The sequence below is a fragment of the Bos mutus genome, chromosome 3 (genome assembly GCF_027580195.1).
Source record: "Bos mutus isolate GX-2022 chromosome 3, NWIPB_WYAK_1.1, whole genome shotgun sequence".
Classification (NCBI taxonomy): Eukaryota; Metazoa; Chordata; class Mammalia; order Artiodactyla; family Bovidae; genus Bos; species Bos mutus.
This window is the reverse complement of record NC_091619.1, coordinates 20082809-20105163: the sequence shown is the minus strand read 5'-3', so window position 1 is coordinate 20105163 and position 22355 is coordinate 20082809. Positions and strand designations below refer to the sequence as shown.

General features: G+C 57.6%; 1 protein-coding gene across 1 annotated transcript; it reads right to left on the bottom strand.

Moving 5' to 3' along the window:
• Positions 1-443: 443 nt before the first annotated feature.
• LMNA (lamin A/C) lies at positions 444-19574 on the bottom strand. Its single transcript, XM_005898717.3, is given in 13 exon segments — positions 444-1377; positions 1663-1935; positions 2716-2805; positions 3195-3314; positions 3421-3528; positions 3921-4143; positions 4237-4457; positions 5212-5337; positions 5539-5709; positions 5993-6118; positions 7435-7591; positions 19063-19363; positions 19366-19574. Coding segments are annotated over 13 exon segments (1995 nt in total). The 5' UTR covers positions 19418-19574; the 3' UTR covers positions 444-1350.
• Between the last annotated feature and the right edge of the window lie 2781 nt (positions 19575-22355).

Sequence of the window (22355 nt, the reverse complement as noted above, 5' to 3'; positions counted from 1 at the left end):
TTGCAAAGTCAGACCAGCCTCTTTCTGGCCAACTCCCTCCTCCCCATCTGTCCTTGCCCCGGGTCCTGAGACGTCACCCCCCTCAGACTGGGTCTATATCATCATGTGTCTCAGTATTCATGCTGAGCTCAGGGTCCAGCACGAAGAAGGTTCTCGCTAAGTGCTGGCTGGTTGAAGGAAGTCAGGAAGGAAATGCTTGCCCTCAGGCTCTGCCTCTCTGCGACTCGTGGAGAGAGCCCCACCCTGGGTGGGCAATGCTCATGTCAGAGCGTCTCCCCAGCAGCCACCGCTGGGTGCCCAGCTGTGCACCTGAAGCTCTCCAGTCTTTGTCTCCCCAGGGGAGGCTGGGCAGCGTGAGGATGCAGGTGACCGAGTGACATGTGTCAGACCCTCAGAAAACACACAAGGACACCCACCAACAAAGACACCACGGCAGCCAGGGATAGAAACAACTAGTGTATTGATTCAGGGAGGAGAGAAGGGGTGCAGATGGGAAACGGGAGGCAAGGGGCTCCTTAGTGTTTGCTGAAACCCGCTGCCGCAAGCCCTCCACACTTCCTCGCCTTCCTCCCCTTCGGTGGGGCCCCAGCAGGCTCTCCCCTTTCCTAGTAGGCCTCCCTCTCCCTCATCCCCTACACCCACGTGACCTTGACCGACCTCCAGTAGTGACTGGGCAGAACCCACCCCTGGCTCTAAAGCTAGGTGAAGGCAGGCTCAGACTAACCTTTCTTCCCCCTCCTCTACCTCCCGCCTCATTCCCATCTCTTGTCTAAATAACATACAGAAGAAGCAAACGCAGCTGGGACCTGGGAGAATCGAGTCACCCCGGGGTTGGGGAGAGGAGGGGACGGGGCGGGCAGGCGGAGGAGCCTCTGCCAGGGGTTGTGGAACGATGGGGGCCGGCCCAGGGATGAGGCTCAGCCCTCCTCCCTTGGAGGCTGGCAGAGCAGACTCCACACCTGCCTCTCAGGCACCATGTCACGGGGTCCCCGGGATGGGGGTGGCGGGCAGGGCAGAAAAGCAGAAACGAGGCTTTGTAAAAGCAGCCCCTCTCCTCGGCTCCCTCTTTGGTTTTAAGGCAGATACGGAGTTTCTCGGAAGCAGGGAGAAAAGGGGGGGAATTGAGATAGATGCGCGTGTTTTTTTTTGGCTTATGTTTTTCCTTCGGTATAAAACCACTGTAGAAAATAACTTCTCTTAGAAAAACAAAAAACAAAACATAGAAGAAAAAACAAAGGGGTATTTTTCTTTGGCTTCGAACCCCTTCCCGTGAGGTGCAGGGCAGGGGTGGGCATGAGGTGAGGAAGAAGCATGGGCCTCCGCCCCCACCCCTGCCTGGCAGGTCCCAGGTTACATGATGCTGCAGTTCTGGGGGCTCTAAGAGAGAAGAGAGACGGGGAGAGGTGTGAGTGGCAGTGCTGGGCCGAACCCTCCCTTCCCCTCTTAACCCAGCCCCGCCCCTGCCCTCCAATCTGGGGCTCAGACAGGAGGGGCAGGACGCAGGAGCGGCAACCCTCTAGGATCTTGGGCTGCGGGGAGGAGGCTCCCACTCCCCCGGGCTGCGGAAGAGAAGGCTCTCCCTCCCACAGGGCAGCCTGGCCCTAACCCTGGAGGACTAGGGTCCTCTGCCCGCCAGGGGTTGGAGACAGAGGGCTGACTCACCTGGGTTCGGGGTCTGGAGTTGCCCAGGAGGTAGGAGCGGGTGACCAGGCTGTCCCCGAAGCTGCCACCCCCACTGCCCCCCACACTTCGGTAGCTGCGAGTGACTGTGACACTGGAGGCGGAGGAGCCAGAGGAGATGGATCCGCCCACCTGGGCTCCCGAGCCGCTGGCAGATGCCTTGTCTGCGGGCTGCCCGCAAGTCCCGCACAGCACGGTGCGCGAGCGCAGGTTGTACTCGGCGGGGTCCCCCGAGCTGCTGCCTGCGTGGGAGCCCTGAGGAGGGAGACAAGGCTCAGGCCAGACGGCGAGTCTGGGACTGACTGCTCAGGCCCAACACCCAGGCTCCACGCTCCGGCAGGGTCCAGGCAGAAAGGTGGGCTTCTGCGCTTAAGTAACCTAACTGGTGGGTAGTATAGGGTTTGTTGGGTCGGGGCTGGGCTGGGAAGAGGGGAAGGGAAGGACATGACAGGGGGAAGGGTCAAGAAGACTTGGGGACAGTCAGGAAACAGGAGCCGGGTCTTTGACTCTTGTCTTAGCTACTCTAAGCTTCAGAGGGAAAGGAGAGTGAGCAAGCCTGTAGAGCGGCAGGCATGCAAAATTAACTGGGGAGGAGGGTAGGTGAGAGAGACCCTTCTCCCAGGAAAAGTGGGGAAAATGAGAGGCCATGCATGTGACTAGGAGGGGGAGGAGACAAGAAAGGAGATGCATGCAACAGAAGTAGGGGGGAGAGAGGCAGGGCTGTGGGCCCCACGTCTGTCCTCCCTTCTCTGCCCTGGGGGATAAATCCAGACTCTTGTCCACCGCTCCCATGGGAAGACTCACTGGCATCAGAAGTTCCCACTCCCTTCCTTACCAGAGTAGGGCACCCAGACACCTGGGTTCCCTGTTCAAGGTATAGGGAGGAGAGAGAAGAAAAGCCAGGGCAGCGAGTGAAGTTCCAAAATGTTCTTTAATGAAAAGACTTTCTGGCAGGGGGAGGCCAGGGCGAGGGTGTCCCCAGGCCTGGCTGCGTGCCCTGGCGTGGGCTGGGCCTCAGCGGCGGCTGCCACTCACGTGGTGGTGATGGAGCAGATCGTCTCCATCCTCATCGTCGTCGTCCTCGACCACGGTCACTGAGCGCACCAGCTTGCGCATGGCCACCTCCTGCCGCAGACACAGGACAAGGCCGAGGGTTAGGGGCTGCGGGTCGGAGAAGGGGTGTGCAGCATGCCCACCCCAGCAGCCTCCAGGAGCCTGCTCGCGTTCTGCCCCCTGTCCCGGCTGCCACTAGCTCTGTCCTCCAAGGCGCTGGAGGTAAGAAACTTGTTTCTACTCCAGGGGCATGCGCAAGGTCTCTGGATAGGAGCGTGATCTGCCCTTAACCATGCTCACTGTCTAACCCCCACCCCTCCTGCTGCTAGGGGAGCTATCTCTGGGTGGAGAGTTTGGGGCCTGGGAGAAAGCGGCCCTGAACTGAGGTGGGGGCAGCTGCCTCCAACTCTGGCCACGGGGGAGGCCTCGTCCAGTGAGAGGCCAGCCCGCAGCATACTCACTTCCCCAGTGGAGTTGATGAGAGCTGTACGCAGGCTGTTTCCGCAGCCCCAGGTGTTCTGGGCCTTCCACACCAAGTCAGTAGGGGGGCTGTGGGTGGCCCCAGCTCCTGCAGCCCAGATCTGGGGGAGGGAGAATTCAGTAGAGAAGGGCGCTCACGCGCCGGCACCCCTAGCCTCAGGCCAGCCCATCCCCACCCGAGGCCACCCCAAACACCTGGCCACTCACCGTCACCACCTGCCCGGCCTTCAGAGTGAACTTTGGTGGGAAGCGGTAGGTCAGCAGGGGGTCATCTCCATTCTGGCGCTTGATCTGCCAGTTGCCCATGGACTGGTCCTGCCCAGGAGGTAAGGGGCAGGTGAGAGAGGCTCCTTCAGGCTCTTAGAGGGTTTATCACCTTCTATTCCTCCCCTCACGGCTCTCCCCGCTCAAGGATCAATAACAGCTACGTCTACAGGCACTTAGGCTGTACCAGACCCACTCAGTCCTTTCACCTTCCCAAGAACTCAAAAGTTAGGGACTATTGTTCATGCCTGTTCTGCAGATGACGATGCTAGAAGAGGTTAAATACATTGCCCAAGAAGGTCTCACTGCACTGATGAGTCCTGGGGCCAGGACTGGAGGAGATACCCACACTTGCCCTGGTCTGATGTGAGGAACGGCCCTCCCCGCAAACTCCATCCCTTCACCTTCCAGGTCTTCTCCCTAACCCGACCTGGGAGGCCTACCTCGTTGGACTTGTTGCGCAGGCGCACGAACTTGCCTTCCTCGTCCACCTCCTCCACGGCCACGCGCCCGCTGGTGCGAGCATGCTGGGAGAAGCTGCTCCGGCTCTCGGTGGTCTCCAGCTTGCGCTTTTTGGTGACGCTGCTCCCACTCTGTGTCTGGGACGAGTGGGAGGAGGCCCGGCCTCGGCCGCGCTGCAAGGTGGGACTAGGGGACAGGCGGAGCCTGTGGAGGGGGAGCAGGGTGAGGGGGCCTCGTCAAGGCGGGTGGCAGGCAGGCAGGAGGCAGCAGCCGCTCCCTGCCTCCCCCGGAGCCCACCTCTCCTCCTCGCCCTCCAGGAGCTTGCGGTAGGCGTGGATCTCCATGTCCAGGGCCAGCTTGATGTCCAGAAGCTCCTGGTACTCGTCCAGCTGCTGTTGCATCCTTGCCCGCATTTCCGCCATCTCCCGCTCCTTGTCTGCCAGCAGCCGCCGGCTGGTGTCGCGTTCACGGGCCAGCGAGTCCTCCAGGTCCCGCAGCTTCGCTTCCTTAGCTGCCAGCTGGGTGAGGGGGAATGGGGGTCTGGTGAGCTCTGAAGGTCCCCGAGTATGGAGAGGTAAGGGATAGGGGTAGGGGCACCCCCCCGGGCACACACCACCCCCACCACCCCTGTCTTCAGGTTCCCATCAGAGCCTTTCATGGGCTCTAATGTGGCTGTGGCTGGCTGGCAACTGGGGAGTCCTTCTCAACATTCGACTGAAATCTCTTAATCTGAGGCTAGAACCTATCTCCTCTGCCACAAATGGCACAGCCAGCTACAATATTGATGCTGTTAACACCTCACTATGCCTGCAATGCAGGAGACCCCGGTTCAGTCCTTGGGTCGGGAAGATCCCCTGGAGAAGGGAATGGCTACCCATTCTCCAGTATTCTTGCCTGGGAAACCCCATGGACAGAGGAGCCTGGCAGGCTACAATCTGTGGGGTCGCAGAGAGTCAAACATGACTGAGTGACTAACACTTTCACTCTTTTCCTTTCCACTTTTAACACCTCACGCTGAGTCTTGTGGCAGATCTAAGAGTTAGGGAGGACGGGAATGGTCTCTATATTCAAACGGGAAAAACCTAGGCTCTGAGAAGTGAAGGTCAAGCAGGTAGATATCAAGAGATAAGAGGTAGTCCTGGACCAGCAAACAGGTCATGTGACTCCAAATCCCGGGCTTCTTACTCAGTCTACGCTCCGGGGGCATATTCTGCGCCCTCCCCTGTGGGGAGGGGAGGGGCAGTGGGGGAGGGGGCAAGGGGGAGGCAGCACCTGCTTCTGGAGCTGGCTGAGCTGGGCCGAGAGGCTGTCGATGCGGATGCGGGACTGCTGCAGCTCCTCGTGGGCGGCCCCCGCCAGGTTGCTGTTCCTCTCCGCGGACTGCCTGGCGTTATCCAGCTGGCAGAGAGGACACAGGGTTAGAGCTGCAGGGACCGACCAGGAAGGAGGCAGGGACCCAAGAAGGACATCGCTGCTACAGCCCAAGGTCCGGGGCAATCTGGGCCCCCATCCGCCTGATCTCCCACAGGACATCTCGGGGAGGGCAGCGGGAGGGCTGCTGGCGACAGAGGCAGCACAGGAACCCGGGAGAAGGAGCACCTTGGCCGAATAGGTCTTCTCCAGTTCCTTCTTGTACTGCTCCACCTGGTCCTCGTGCTGGGCCCGCAGCTCCTGCAGGGCATCCGCCAGCCGGCTCTCAAACTCTCGCTGCTTCCCATTGTCAATCTCCACCAGGCGCGTCTCGTGGCGGCGTTTGGTCTCACGGAGCTCCTGGAAGGGGTGGACCCAGAGACCAAAGTCAGAACTAGTCCTTTGAGGATGAGGCCCAAGAGGCTGAGCTCCCAACCCAATCCCAACGTGGAACAAAGTCACTGTGAGCTCCACTTTAACCTGGGGGCTGGCCACCACTCCCCCCAGCCCTCACCCCGACTCCCCATCACTAGTACAAGCCAGCCTGGCAGGGGAGCTCTGCACACAGCTGATACCCCAGCCCAGCTCTGACATCTTTCAGCACCCAGCCCCAGTCCTCCGGTCTGCAGGACACAGTTCCCACCTCGCTGTAGATGTTCTTCTGGAAGTCCAGCTCCTCCTTCAGGGTCTGCAGCCGGTTCTCAGCATCCACTCGTCGCAGCATCTCATCCTGAAGTTGCTTCTTGGCCTCGCCCAGGGCTGCCTCGAGCTGAGAGGAAGGGGACAGAGGTCAGGGAGAGGGGTCATAGGACACCAGAGCTGGAAGGAAGCTGAGAAGGGGGTCATGTCCAGCACCTCCCTTTATATGTGGAGAAATAGGCCTAAGGGAGCAAGAGCCTTGGATGCCCACAGAGGTGATAACGCATCTACTCCTTTGCAGTAATGACCTTGTATCGTTGCTGTGCTAATGAAAATATAGATAGTGTCTCCTCTCTCTATAGCTGTTATTTTGCTATAGCCACGGAAATATGCCCAGAGTACAGAAGGAACACGAGGGAAGGGACCAAAGTGTGCCTGGGGTGGTAGCGGGGGGCTTTAGGAAGCCCTCAGGAGTCTGAGATCTGAAGGACAGGTGAGTGGGCAGACAGGAGCAAGTGCAAGGGCGCAGAGGTACGAAAGCACACACATGCACTTCAGGCTCTTCGGAAGGCTCAGTACTGCTGAAGCCGAAGGATGGAGCCCTGGGGGCAGAGTGATGGCAGAGGTGGCTGGGCTGGAAGGCAGGGGCTGGGCCATGGATCCATGGATCGCACCCTCACTGCCACGAAAAGATCCTCTGAAGCTTGAGTAGGGGTGCACCTTTCTTAGATCTTCATCTTAGAAAGCACAAGCTGGGCAGTGCAGCTGGGAAGGGCTGGGGGCAGGGCCTGGGAGAAGAATGGCCCAGCCTTGATTTTCTGGCCAAACTGCTGGCTTCTGGTCTCTCCAGGGTGTACTATGGTGGCAAGGCCTAGCAGGGAAGAGAGCCCTGGACAGAGGCTTGGTGGCTGACTCTAGTCCTGACCTTGCTCTGAGTAGATGTGGCGGTGAGACTGGGAACAAGCCTGCTTCTTTGATTCTGCTCTCTAGCTTTTAACATGAGACTAGAAGCTGGAATGGAGAGCAAAGTGTTTGAAAGTAAAGACCATCGTATACATTAAAAACATATGTCCATATATGATCAACCATCAGCTCCCAACTAGGGCTCTGTGGACAGTCTACACTCTTCTCTGATCTTCCAGAGAGGTCACGGCTGTCTATAGCAAGGCCACACGGGAGGGATCCAGGGCCAGGCACAATTCATCTCAAAGTGAGATGGAAATGGCTTGTGGATTCTTTTAAATTCATGGTGCTAGACACCGTGGGCAGCAAAGGAGGAAGCACTGTACTCTGGATGGATGCAGCAACGCTAGGGTACAGGAATGGCTCTGATGCTGTGGGACAGGACAGACCAGGCGACTCCTGAGAATGCCTGGAGGGAGCAGTGAGTGTGCGTTTGGGCGGGGAGCAGGGACGAGTGTCAGCTGGGTCTCAGGTGGGCCTCACCTTGGCCACTTGCCCCCGCAGGTCATGCAGCTCGCCCTCCAGCGTGCGCTTCTCGCTGAGAGCAGTGCTCAGCGCGGCCTCCTTGGAGTTGAGCAGAGCCTCCAGGTCCTTGAGCCGGGCCTGGGCGGCCATCAGGTCTCCCTCCTTCTTGGAATTGCTAAAGAAGCCAGAGAAGAGTGGCTTTAAGAGAAGTCTGTATCCCTAGACAGAGTCAGGTCCCCCAGGGAGAGTGAGAAGTCCTGGGAGGTCAGCCACAGTACCTGGTTCTGCTATCCCCCAAGCTGCCAGGAGAGGGCAGCCTTGGGTCTGGTTTGCGGCTGCCCGCCTCTGGGGCTGGATTCCCACTTCTCCCAAGGCCCCCAAAACCCCTTTCCTGCTTCTCCACCCTTCCCATGACTCAGTGCTCAGGAACGTGCCTGGGGCCAAGGGCAAAGCTCGATCCCGTGAGATGAATGCTTTTCCCTCTCTCCCCTCCCATTCCTTCCCAAAGAGACAGAACCACCTTTGTCTCCTGCCCCTTCCCACATAGGGCCTTAACCTTCTCCCCCTGACTCCACCCACCTTCCATTCAGCCCAGCCTCCTCCTCTGCAGGGATCCAGACAGCCAGACTCCTAGCCCTGGGGTCTGAGTGTCCCTGACGCTTATCAGTTGAGTGCTAGAAGTGTCAGTCACTTCCCCTAGTCCCTTTACACACCAGGGACTGCTGGGAGGAAAAGTTTGGTTAAAGCTCAGGGAGACCTGGAATGAAGACTAGCAGGCATTGTATTGACCATTCCCTTTCTCAGACCCAGTCTGGGTCCCCTGATGGGGCAGAGCACAAGGGTTCCAGCCTTCCCTCTCTCTGGGCCTCATCAGAACCTATCAACCACAAGCCCAGCATCTGGCCCCAGATGTGACCCCAGGCCTCCAGGTCCATTTGGGCTCCAGCCTTGAACCTCCACACTCCTCAAACTGGGTAAAGCTTTAACTAGAACCAGTTCAAACAGGAGGTGGCCTCTGCCACCTTCCTTCCCTTTCTGGGCCCCTGATTATTTCTGCTGGATAGTGACCTGGAGAGATAGAGGGATCCTATTTTCTTAAAGACCTCTGGGGAACGCAAGAACTTCCCAGTTGTAAGGATCCCTTCACCGATGTGTGGGGAGAGAAAGCACTAGACCCAGGGAGTGGAAGGAAAGAGCCCAGGGGCCTAGTCCCAGCTGCCATCTGCGACTCATCAGACTTCAAGCATGAACCCACTTGGGCAGATGGAAAAAAAGAAAAGCAAATGTGGGCAGGGGGAGAAAGAAATCTATCCTGGCAAGGAGAGAAGTGGCCCTGCCAACATTTTTCTCCTGCCACCAAGCCCTCGGCTCCAGGAGCCCCAGCAATTCAGTGTGAAGAAGGATGAAGAAGGCCCAGCAGGAGAAGCTCTGGACCTGGACGGAGGGCCCAAGACTGGGGCAGTGTGTTCCTGCCACTAGCTCATAAGTCTTCAATCAGGAGTCACCTCCCTCCAACTGGGCTCCACTGTGAGAAGGAGAATGCCACCCAGACAGGCAGGGGAAGGACGTGAAGATCTCGGGGGAGCACCCCCAGCCTTGCTCTGTCCAGGCCTCTGGCCACATTTCAGAACAAGCTGTTTAGAGCAAGTGTGTCTGTCTCCTGTGAAAAGAGGCCCTTCCAGACCTGAAGGAGCTCTCCCCTCCTCCGTCTTAGCCAGAAAAGCTAAAAATAAAGTCAAAACCCAGCTCAGGTTTTGGCTGCCATCCGGCCCAGCCCCTGGCTGGGAGCACAGCCCCAACTTTCCATGACTTCAGAACTTTTCCGAAGCAGAGGCAGCTGCAGGGGGAGGAAAGAAGAAGAAAAACCGCTGGTAAAGTGAAGCGACACGGCAGACAAAGATTCCGAGCTCCTTGGGCCGACTCCAAGGCTGGCAGGGACTTCCCAGAACAGGCCTCCCTGCCCGGCAGGCTAACGGCTGGGAGGCTCTCAGAACTTAGAGAACTGGGAGGAGCTTCGCATAGGTTTGCCTTAACCCCCTCCTTTTACAGATGAGGAAACTGAGGCACGGAGGAGGAAGGTGAGTGACCCCATGTCAAACAAAGCATGCAGCTCCGGGGACCCAGGCAGAGTCACAGTTGATTCTGGCTGCTGATCAGGACTCCTCCCCCTGCTCTTCCTCCTACTTAGCCACAGGTCTAGAGAGAACCGAGCCAGCAGGAGACAGGACTCCTGATCCAGCCAGCCCGAGCTGGGAGCAGCAGGACGGAGCACCATGACGCTTTCAGAAGACATCTCAAGGGTGTCTCTTCCCTAGTCCCGCCTCCACGGCCTCCTCAGACCCAGAGGAGAAACTTCAGAAGTTCTCCTTGGAAATACCTTTGCTGTGAGAGTGCCAGGCAGACGCTGACACAGGAAAATGTAGCTGCGTGGTCCCTGGCCTCGGGGGCTCACAGCCTGACAACTGCAGGATTTTGTCCTTCAATCTAGCCTCTTCAGTTAGGGCTGCTCCCAGAGGTGGGGTGGTACTAATACTAATACTATTAAACTAATATTAATACTAATAGACTAATACTAGTAATCATCTAAGGACAGCAAACAGAACTGACTGTGTACCCGTTATGGTTGTTGTTCAGCCACCAAGCGGTGTCCGATTCTTTGCTCTTAAAGACTGTGTTAACTGAATCGCCACAGCTTCCCCACTGAGACAGGTGCTAGTCCTAGGTGATGGAGGAAACAGGCTCAGAGAACTCTGCCCAGGGTGCCTCCGGGATCCTGCAGCAAGTGGGGAGCAGAGGTGTGAATGGGTGCTGGATGGCTTTCCCCCCACCACCCCCGCCCGCCCTGCAAAGAAATTAAGGGGGCGATTTTCCTTCCCCTCCTGGAGACTCTGATTAGCACTTAAAAGAGTTGCAATGAAAGGACCCAGACACACCCCGCAGATGAGGGAAGCCACTTGAGCAGAGAGGGAAGCAAGGAAGAGCCTTTGTGGTTTTTTCAGTCAGGCTCCGGGAGCTCCCCTTTGTGGGGAAGCAGCCGCTATCACCCATGGGCTTATGACTCAGACCTCAGGAGCCCTGTGGCCAGGGAGCCACACGCACCCCGCAAGAGACGGCTGCAGCGGGGGGAAGGCACAGAAGCCAGCGCCTCCCCAGCCTCCTCCTCAGTCTTGCCTGTCCACTAGCTCCAAATGACATTGCTTCCTTAGTCGGGGTCCCCGGCCCTAACAGGGACCCCAAGCAGACACCGGCCAGGCGTCCAACCCAAGGGGCTGTGCTGCCTGTGCCCCAGTCCACTGGGGGCCAGCAATGGGAAAGTGGGGCACATGCTGCCCCACAGTGGGCTGGCAGGAAGAACAGGGTAGGGCAGGCAAGGGGAGCTGGGAAGGGTGGGACCCAGGGGCTCCACAGGTGACTCATCCTCCAGCAGACAATACCCGGGCAGGTGTCAGGAAATCCTCTAGCACTCACAGGGGAGACCCTGGCTGTACCCACGTCCTGCCCAGGCCTCCGTGCCACGCCACAGGGAGCCCACTCTTTCCCTCCCATCCGCCAGGCTCCTCCAGCACTGGAGTGGGTTCATCCCAGTGGGCTCCTGAGACAAGAAGGGCTGGGCATCCTGTTTCTAAACTCTTCCCAGGTTGGCAAATCCGATCGCACAAGGCGGGAAAAGTTGGGTGGGGCAGGGCAGGAGAGCAGAGAGGAAAAGGCTAAGGCCTACGCACGCGCGGGCTTGCGTGCTCCCAGGCTGGGGCGCTATTAGGCTGGAGTGATAGGGGAGCCGGGCTTCAGGGCCACTGCAGGGCAGGACTCTAGGGGCTTCTTGGACGGGGGTGGGGGTGGGGAAGCAAGGCGCCTGGCGCAGTAAAGGGGCTGCGTGGGCACTGTGCCAGGCGCTGACCTGCCGGCTGTGTCAGCCTCCTCAGCCCAGCTCGGATGCCAGATATGGAAGCCAGGGCGGCCACAGGCCTGTTTGGGCCCGGTTGCTGGGAGCAACTTGCTAGGCCCGGAGGGAAAGGCCCCCATTTCCTCCGCTGGGCTGAGGAACACGAGGCGAGCAGAGACAGCAGGCTGGGGCTAAAAATAACCAGTGGGCGGGGCAGATGGCCACAGGGGCAGTGGAAGAGCCGGGCCAGTCCGCCCGGGCTCCCTCAGACCCGCCCCAGTCCCCTCGCTGACCACGCCCCAGGCTCACCAGCCCTCGGAGTTCCCCATCGACGGGCGGAGAAGAGGGGGGAGGGGAGGCAGGAGCACGGAGATCCCGAGCCCCTGGCATTTCCTGCCTCACTAAAAACGGAGCCCCCTGTGGCTGGGCAGGGCAAAGCAGGGCTGGGTGTGCAGCATTGAGTCCCAGCCCTCCCCTCTCCTCCCAGACGTCTAGACCTCTTCCCAGGCTGACCCCTGCCAGGTGATGGGGTCTCTCCTGTGGCCACCCCACGCCGGGCCCCCTCGTTCCTACCACTCTTCATTTTGTTCCAGCAACTCCTCCCACTGCAACGTATTCTTCCCTCCCTCCACCTGTCCAAATCCACACCTGCCTCCTTCGTTTGAGCCCTGCCTCAGCCCTGTGCCTCCAGACCCAGCCACACCTCTCTCTCCTCTTCCAAGTCCGCTCAGCTGTTGTTTTACCTGCTGGTTTATTCTCTTTCCAGTTATAAGTGTGTCTCCGGGCTTTTTCTGTTTGTCCCCAAATGCCCTAAGGCCAGAAGATTCATATGCTCAAGGTTTCTAAGGGGGAACCTCCTTCTAGAACAATTCCTGCCCTTTTACAGGTGGGGAAACTGAGGCCTGCAGAAGAGTAGGCTCAGACCCTAAAACCCTGCCCACCCGGTCACCTGAGGACACTCGGAGCAGATGGAGACCGGCTCAGAAAATTGCATGACGCATGCAGGGCGCGCAGAAAGTAGGCAGAAACACCCAGGAAGAGAGCCCGCGAGACACTTGGGCTTCTGCTCAATGGCCAGGAGTCGCCCTAGGACCCAAGTGATGACACAGAGACCTAGCGAAAGAGCCCTCAAACATCAGCTACACCACAGCTGTGTGTGGGGCCACGAGGTTCCGCAGTTCCCTCTCCCAAAAGGAACCACTGTTGGGTTTCTCAGCTGGTCTGTGGGCCTGCCATTGCTCTCAGGTATGGGCAGGATGTGGAAGGGCTGGGACATTCGGTTCCGCACTCTGGCTTTCAAGGCACCAGCCCTCTCTGGAAAGGAGACCTTAAGGAGAGAAACTGAGAGGGGCTGGTGTTCTAGGGACTGACAAGCCCCTTGAACCTTCCCCAGATGCCACCCTGTGCAAGGTCTGAATGTCTTACACCTGGAAAGTACACGGGAGGATCCCAGTACGGACCCCCCGACCCCTGACCCTCCCGCCCAGGCACATCACCCACAGCAGGCATGGCTCTGCTTCCCCACGCCTCCCTTGGGCGTGACACCCACCACATATGCTCAGGGTCCGAGGGCCCTTGGATCCCCTTCCAGAGCCGCTAGGCTCCCAGCTGTCCTCACCCCAGACAAAGCCAGCTCTTAATTCCAAGCAAAGGGAGGGTTGGGATGGGGGAACTGGCTGGCGCTGAGAAGGGGGACAGGAGGCCTGTTGACATGTTCAGACGCAACTCCAGCAGAGTTGCTGGGCCTGGCACAGGGCCAGCCCTGAGTCACAGCTGCTGGGTGTATCAACGTGGCATTGTGCAGCAGCGGGAGAGGCCTGCAGTCCGAGGTCGGTGCGCTGGGGTCCTGGACAACAGGCGGCAGGCTTCCTGACTAACCGCTCCCTCCTGCCAAACTCCACTTTCCTTCTTCCTGGCCTGTCTCTCCAGAAATCATTCCTGTGTTGTCATAAAAATGCAGGCCAAGGCCTGGAACAGACCAAAAGAAGTCGGGGCCTGGAGGGGAGAAGGATGGCCTAGGAAGAGGTAGGAGGTCCTGGGTGTGGGAGGGAGGGAGGCCACTGGCCAACAGGCGGGACATGCAGGGGATCCCTACAAGAAAGCGATTCAGTTGTCCCTTCTTAGGATGTATTAACCTTCCATCTGGTGGCTCACGGTTATTAACCCTGACAACAGCAGGGAGAAAGTGGGAGCCGCACCCCAAGATGGAGAAAGGAAGTTGGGGAGGACCTAGCAGTTCTGGTCGCACTGCATTCCAGCTCCAGCCTTGGAAGATGCAACGCTGTCTCCCAGCCAGCAGAGGGTGGCAGTGTCATCAGAGCTTCGGGAGGAGGAAGGGGGGGTGCCTTGGCAATCCCAAACATCCCCCTTTGAACTGCCAGGGACTGTGCTCCTGGAAATCAAGGGTCTCTTACTTCCCTGAGCCAGTCCCGAAAGGGATTCCTGTATTGTTCCCCTCCATCTGTCCCCCATCTGATTCAGATCCTCCTCCTCCTTCCTGCCACTCAGAAAAGTAGTTTTCAAAAAAGGCCGTCCCTCAGTCTTTCTTTCTCTGACTGGACAATTCAGGGTCTCCCGTCCACTCTCTACTCTGCCCTCTACCGTGACTCAGCTCCTCTGCTGGGCCTGGGATTTCGGCCAGAATTATTCCTGGTTTCAACAGGCAGGATTCAGACTTCCTCACAAAAGGACAGGGGAGCGTGGCCCCCTACTCTGCCCCACCTCCTTCCCAAACTATCCCCTTCCTTGAGTGTTAAGGGACAAGACCTCCTCACAGCCCAGCCTCAGGCTGGGGGAGCCAGAATGGGGCAGGAAGAGTAGAAGGTGGGCAGTTCAAGGTCACCCTGCACCTCCCTCTGATTCCGGGCCATGCTGTCTAATCCCGGCCAGCACTAAGGTAAGAGTCCTGCCTGCCCCAGAGCCTCCACTTCTTCTCCAGCACAGGTCCATGGGACTCTCCTGCATGGTACAGCCTCAAGGGAGGTATGCTCAAAATATAGTGTCCTTTCCTACTAGTAATAAAAACAAAGTCTAAGCCAAGAGTGTAATGTCATAATAATAACCTGTTTTTCACAAACTTTCTTGGAAAAAGAGAGGAGGGTGTTAGTACTTTTAATTCCACAGCTTGTGGGAAATATTTCTATTGAGAATAGCATTGGCTATTAACTATTTTCACATTAATTATACCTGATTTTTATATGCATAGCTTGGTATTTTAGAGAACTGTTTTCGCACTTTGTGGGTCATGGTACTACTTCGGAACTGGAGGCATCTCTGGAGATCTTCCGCCCTAACCCCTTTCTTTTACAGCTAGGGAAATCCAGAGGTGGAGGGTGAATTCTTCAAGGTCACACAGCAGTTCAGAGGCAGGGCTAAGCCTGGAACTAAGGACACCGAAGGCCAGGGCTATTTTCACTGCCTCACACTACCTGTCAGTTTGTTGGTAGATCACCTTGCCTTTTGTTAAATGACAGGAGACCCTGCACCATCCCCCACAGAACCTCTTTCCCCGGCATCTCCAAGAATATTAGAGCTTAGCCTATGTCATCTTCAGTTCAGGAGCCGGTGTTCGAGAGGCCAGGGAGGTAAGAATGGAATGAACTGCCCTGGACCTCTGGGCCAGACCTGGTCCTGGCTGTTGGAGCTGCTAAAGGTGGTCAGGGGCTGGGGAGGAGGGAGACTGGGGGGTGGGGGGAGGAGGGCACAGGGAGCAGGGGGCACAGTGGGTAGGTAAAGCCATCTCCTCCCAGTTGTCCCCCCAGCTGTCCCTGCCTTCAGCCCTGACACTGAGCTACTGAATCACTGGGGATGGGCCTGGGAGTGCAGACAATGGGCACATTCCATGCAAGAGTAAGCCTCAGATCCCTGGAGGCCAGGGGATGTGCCAGGGACGGGGCATCAATCTTGGGAAGGCCGTCAGCACCTTAGCAGGAATTACAGTCTTTCTTGTTTCTCTTGGTCTCCTCAAGCACTTACAGCTCAGCCCCTGGGGTTAATTGTACTTTCTTCTTTCCATTTGAATAAGAATGTGGACTTCAGGGTGAGGGGTAGCGTGGAGAAATGACAACAGCAGCACACGCAGCATCCTCAAAGGCCAGCATCCCCGCTATCCTTATATATCTGCCAAAGGGCACACTTTCTTACACATCCAGGGAGGCAATTCCCATGACAAGTCCCAAGACAGTCTCAAGACAGGAGTTACCAGCCTCTCACAGCTCATGATTCAGGGCCTGGAAGGGTCCTGGGTCTTTCCAGGTATGGGCTGTGGCAAAGGCTGTTGATCAAGTGATAACAGGCCCTGCAGGACGGCAGAACATTAAGGCAACCCTGGCCTCAGAGCAGAATCTCCAGAGTGCAGGGGTGCACTTCAGTCACCCCAACCCTCCTTCCACATCCTCCAACCTCTCCCCGAAGCTAGAGAAGTGAGGTGTAATGGTGTGTGTGTGTGCATGCTAAGTCACTTCTGTCGTGCAGCCTTATGGACTGTAGCCCCCAGGCTCCTCTGTCCATGGGGATTCTCCAAGCAAGAATACTGGAGTGGGTTGCCATGCCCTCCTCCAGGGGATCTTCCCAACCCAGGAATCGAACTCCCATCTCTTAGGTCTCCCACATTGGCAGGCGAATCCTTTACCACTAGCGCCACTTGGGAAGCCCAAGGTTTAACGGTAGGAGCACTCAAAATGAGAGTCAGAAGACGCGTGCTCAAGTCCAGGCCTGTCACTCATTGGCTGTGTGACACGGGACAAGCCTTCGCACCTCTCTGGTTTTCCCTGTTCTTATCCTGATGAGAGCTTGGAAGAACCTGGGGCTGCAGGTCCCCGCGTGTCCTGACTGAGGCCATCATGTAAGGCGGGCAATTCAGGAAGTTGTCGGGCACCCAAGGCCTTGTTCGGGGGGAAGGGATACTTCTGCTTTGTGGGTCTGGGATCTCCCCACTTCTGACTCAGCCTTCCTCTACCAGTTCCGTTTGGGAAGACACAGACCCTGCCACCAACCCGCAGCCCAAGCCTGTAACTCTGGACTCTGCTCTAGAACTACCTGTGTGCACGGTCTGTCAGGAGCCCTGGTTCCAGACCACCAACTAAGGAAGGAGGCAGAAAAGGCTCCCAGGATGCAGTGGGGAGCGGGGAGCAGGGATGCAGACACTCAGGCCCCCACCCCTCCCTGTAAGACATCTGCTGTCTCCACCCTGTCTCTTGCAAAGCCACTGGGGTGGGAGGGAGGGGGGCAGTATCTGAGTCATCCACCCAGCTGTCCTGACTGGGATGGGGCCTAGCTCCAAGCCTCGACCCCAGGCCGGCCTTCCCTGATGCTTTTAACCTCCTCTTTCTTCCCGCGAGTAGGTGTTCAAAACCCTGGGCTCCAAAATAAAGGATGTGAGTCTGTGTTTGTGGGCAGGAGCAGTGTTTCTGCTTGGAGCCTGTAACCCAGCCTGATGAGAGGGGGCCCCAAAGCCCTGGGTGTGGTCAAGGTACCCAGGCTGGGCCAGGAGTCATCACAAGATCTTACAGATAGCTCTGCATCCCAACCCAAAGCCTGGCCCTGAACTCTGAGCTCTAATTAAACATTAAACCAGACAACACCTTCTCTCTAGGCTTTAGTGGGAGGAGTTAGGACAATGCCTTTCTTCCTCTCCCAAATTCTTCGTGCCATTCTTCACCTCACCCTGAGCAAAGCAGACACAAAAGGGAGCAAGAAATCCTTGTTCCTCCCACTGGGGACATAGAAGGGGACAGAAACCCCAATCTGAGTCCTCTTGGTCTCCACCCAGCCTCCTATCAGCCTAGGATCCAGGTGTGCAAAACCACCCCACCTCTTCCGGAAGCCCAGCACCCCCAGCCAGGATCAGTGGGGGAGAGGAGAGGCAGGCAGCTAAATATAACAAGTACACACACCACCCCCGGCCCTGTCCCACGTGTGCACACACCCGCCTGGTGTCCCAGACCGGGACAGCTGCGCCAGAATGGCAGAGACTGACTGGCGTGGCTGGGTTAGCAAGAGACCGTAGACTCCACTCTTTCTGTTCCCTGATCAACACCTTCCCCAGAAAAAGACCTGCTAAGAATGCCCTTGGCAGGGACGTGCAAGGTAGTAGTTTGGTAGCTGGGTAAACTAGTTTAGAACACTAATTCTCTGGGACTCCCCTAGCTTGCCTCTTATCTGCCCTGTTAACTAAGTTATTCATATCACCGGTGGACAATGACAGGAATGATCCCTTTCAACAGAAATAGTCACTCTGAGTTCCCTGGTGGCCTAATGGTTAGGATTCCTGGCTTTGGATCCCTGGTCTGATCGGGGAACTGACACCCACCAAGCCTGGGCTTGGGGGTGGCGGGTGCGGGGGAGAGTCACCTGCCTGCCCACACCATTTCCACCTACTCTTCACTAGGGGATGATATATCTGCCACACCCACCATGCCAGGGCTGGGGGCTAGCGAAGGGGTATAAAGACTGGCCAATACACAGCGCTTCTGAGAAGAGCATGAGCCTGGAGAAGTCAACGCAAAGGGGAAGAAGAGGACAAACCATTACAGCCTCAACCAGGGATCTCCAAGCACCTTCAGTGCTCTCTGGCTGAGGTCTTCACAGAAAACAAATCCGTGGGGAGCTGAAGAGGGCCTAAACTTCCCAGCTCCAAAGGCCTTTTTAGAAAAGAGGGAGGAGACTAGTAGGGTGCGGTAGGGTGGGGCAGGGATGGGTAAGGTAGGAGGGGCCTGAGCCTTCCAACGGCTGGATTTCAAAAATGTCACAGTATTCCAGTAGTTTAATAAGGCAAAGAACAATAACCAAAAAAAAAAAGTCCCAGTGGCTGAGAGGACGACCAGGGCAAAAGCTGCTAGGCTTGGCTGGGAAAATGAAAGTGGCTCACCCCAAGAAGGGAGGCAGGGAGGGACAGAGTCCATATCCTCCTCCGAAGACTCCAGGCAGAGGGTGAGGGTGTGGAGGTGGGGAAGGGGAGGCACAGACCTGGGCATACATAACACAACTTCCTGAGCCGGGAGCCTCTGCCCTCGGTCTCCCTCCCTCCCTTGCATTCCTGGGCCAAGCAGGCCAAGGGCTGTGGGAGCTGCGGGGGAGCGGCTCTCCTGGAGCTGATCGGTGGGCCTGTCAGAGGCCAGGGGAAGTCCCAGACATGCATGGAGTAAAGAAGCACTTCAAAACTCTTAACAGGAACCCGGGAAAGGGTTGGGCAGTGGGGACCATCGCCGTGCCCCTGCAGGGGGAAAAGGCGGGCACCCGGCTTTGGTGACCTCTCTCTGGCACCACTGGATACCTCCCTAAACAGCCTAGGAGCTCTGTTTTAGTGGGAGCCATGTCCTCAGAGCCAGGCTGGGCAAAGTTGGCACAGTGCCAAGGCTGCCAAGAAAGTTCCAACAGGACCCCTTCACCCACTCCTAAGTGTCTTGGGTGCCTAGATGTCTTAGACCTGGCAAGGCCAGTTCGGCTTTGCTCAAGGCCCTCTCCCAGGCCCCAAATAACTGGCAAATCCCACCCTGACAGAATGTGGGCCTGCCACCAGCTCCTACTTGGCCCTGATGAACCCCACCATTCCTTATATACCCCACCCTCTCCCAGAGACCTCTCCCTTCTCAGTCCTGTCTTGACAATTTCCCTTGGCACTGCCAGGCACTCGCTGGGGGCAGTTCCGGGAGGGAGGAAACTATACGGGCAAAGTTATCAACCGCCTGGAGCCCGGGCAGGGGCGGCAGTCCGTCTGCCCTCGCTGCTCCTCCCGGCCCCACCCCGCCACCTGGGGCACTCACCGTGCCTTGAGCTCCTTGAACTCCTCTCGCACTTTGCTCAGCTCCAGCTGCAGGCGGGCGCGCTCCTTGGCCACCGAGTCAAGGGTCTTGCGGGCATCCCCCAGCTCGGCCTCGTAGGCGGCCTTTATGCCAGACACCTCGCGGCTGACCACCTCCTCAGACTCAGTGATGCGAAGGCGCAGACCTGCATTCTCCGTTTCCAGCGAGCGCACACGGTCGATGTAGACAGCCAAGCGGTCATTGAGCTCCTGTAGGTCTTCCTTCTCCTGCAGCCGGGTGATGCGGGTGGGTGACAGCGGGTGGAGCTGGCCTGCGCCCCGCTGCGGGTGGCGCGCCGCTGGGACGGGGTCTCCATGGCCGGCAGGGTGGCAGCACTGCCCGAGGGGCAGAGGTCCCGGGAAGGACGCGGGGCTCAGGCCGAAGGACAGAGACTGCTGGGGTAGGAGCGCGCCGGCCGGCTGGCTCTCGGCTGGCTCCTGGCAGGCTTGTGGATCTGGGCCGGGCGCTGTCAGACCTCGGGATCTGGGCTGGCCGGTGTGGATGCGGAGCTCCCGCGAACACTCTGAGTCACCGGCTCCTGGGCAAAGGCTCTAATAGGTCTAGGGAATGGGAGGAGGGGCCACTCTCTTAAAGGGGCCGTCGCTTAACCACAGGGGTGGGAGAGGGAGGGGTGAGCAGGGGAGACGACTGCCCCGGGTAGGGCCCCACCCTCCCTCAGGCACCCCCACGTGCCTGGGGCTTCCCTGAAGCTCGTCTCTAGGTCTCTACCTGCTCAGAGATCCAAGCTGAAAGCTTGCTCCCACTGCCTCTGGCCTTAGAAGGGGTAAAGTGCAGAGCCAAGGGGTCAGGCTGGGTGGGTATAGGGCAGAGCCAAGGCGTGGTGCTGGATGGGCAAAGGGCAGGGGGAAGAGGCGCAGTAGGCACGAAGCAAGGGAGGGCACCAGGCAGGCAGATCCAGGAAAGTGGGGGGAGGCTGCGGCTGGTGCCCATGAGGGTGACTCACTCTTCCACCACTGGCCCCCCTTTTCCTCCCCATAGTAATAGTGAGTCACCCCTACCGCCCCCCCTCCATGAGTGGGCAGTCCATTCAAAGCCGCATCTCAGTATGCCAGAGTGGGGTGGGGAAATATGCCTGGGTTCCCTGGGGTGGTTGGAGGGAGGGCTGCCACAAAGTTCTGGATCCTGAGTTCCTTATACACCCTCAAATTCAGGGTGGGGACCAGAGTTTGGGGTCATTCTTTTCCTATCTTCTGCCCCAGGTTAATCTCCTTTTGAAATCAACCATTGGATCTTAGACCCAAAGAACAACCCCCAGGCCCCAGAGGAGGTCAAGAATAGGACCCAAGTACTGCCCACCCCGTCCCCTTCCTTTGGACCCAAGCAGTCGGAAAAAGAGCCTGCCTGAGGTTCCTCCCAGCTTTGGTCCCTTTCTAGTCCTCAGCCCAGCCCAGCCCACCCCACCAACCCCAGGACCGTACTTATTTTTTTTTTCCAGGACTGTACTTATTTTAATGGATAATTTAAAACAGATACCAGAACTGTGCATGCATTCATCACATTGCCAGGACACCAGGTCCCAAATTTTTGTGGTTCCCAAAGGGGCCTGAAAGGGGGAGCAGGGCTGGGGGCTGGACAGCCAATGTTGGGTCTCTATCCTGGTTTCAGCCAGAAAAGGGGGGTGATGGGGGTCGAGACAGCAAAGACACCCACAACCTTGCTGACTGCTGGGCCAGCACTGCACTTATCTCCACATTCCTCTCTGGCCAGGTCTGCTTTGCCACTGGCTCTGGGGAGGGGCCAGGCCTTCTCACAAAACAGGATCATCCAAGTCCCTGAGCTTCCCCACCCCAGGCTCTGGAGCTTCATCCTCAGGACTCACGGGAGACCCCTTTAATCAGCCTCCTACTCCCCTCTCCCATCCAGGTCCTGGCCCCACCAACCATCTCATCCTAAGAGGTGGCAGAGGCTGAGGCTCCAGAACCCACGTGCTTTCCTGCCCTGACCCTGGGCCTCCCATAGCTTATTCTCTGGTGAGGAACTGGGGAAATTAAATTATGTTGCTAACTCCTACAGCTCCAGGATATCAGGATACACAAGAGAAACAGGGCTGGACAGGTCTTCTGTTCTGGAGCTGGGGCAGGATTAAGGCAGGGACTCTGAGTGTTCAGGGAGAGAAACACTCCCTGAGGGATGGCAGGTTCCCATCTCCAGGGGTTGACTGGGCAGGGTGGTGAGCATCCAGGATACTCAGAGTTGGGGGACCCGGGATATGGTTCCCCTCCCTGCAGCCCCCTCCCTCAGGGTGGGGCACCCACCTTCAGCTTCCCAGACAAAACAAAGTCTTTCCTTGTTTCTCCCTCTCGTGTTCCCCAAGTCAGAACCAGAGGTGGGGGTGAATGAGCCAGTGAAACGTGAGGGACAGTGGCTGTTCCCACTGCCTCAGCCCCCCTCCACAGGGCTCCCTGGCCTCTGCCCCACCCAGTCCCTGCCTGGCCTGGCCTGACTTCCCCTCCTGGCTGGGGAGGCAAAATCACACTTAACCCTTCCTCTCTCACACCTCCCCATCTTTGAGAAAAGACACAGGATAAAGGAGAGGGGATTCTCACCCTAAGTTTCTCTCTTTCCAAAGGGTTCACCACCACCACAATGGCCTCAATCCTAAACCTGAACTTCAAAGTGGGCCTTTACCCTAAATATTCAAGCCTAACTCTGAATCCCAGATGTCATCATCTGCTCTCCCCCTGCCAGGGTGTAGATGGTCAGTCCCAGCAAAAGCAGAAGGCAGGGAAGGCCAGGTCCAGAGGAGCGGAGCCTACTGGAGGTAAGGGTTGGCAAGAGTTGTGTCTGGGTGGAGACCAGTTTCCAAGCCTGTCTCTCACTTGGCCAGGTGATGACAGGTCTGCTGCTGAATTCTCCGGGCCTCAGCTTCCTCATCTATAACAGGGGCAGAGTGACTATCAAAGAAATGAGGGTTGAGCTAACATGTTTGCTGTCTAGGGAGTTGTCCACCAGTAGGGAAAACAGGAAGAGGCGATACCAAGCATGAGCAGTTAAAGAGCAGCATAGAACCCTGAACTGGATAATGAATTCCAAATGGGTTCCAGAAGCCTGGAAGTTGGAACATCTGTAAGTGATATTAGAATATAGTTGTTGAGTGCAAAGGTCCAACTATCAGAATACAATTGTTGGGCAGTGGAAGAGACACTTGTCTTGAAGACCAATGACCTTGGGGAGGGGACCCTCCTCTTTCCCATGGCATCCTGGACATCTGTGTCCCTAACACTTGGCCCAGT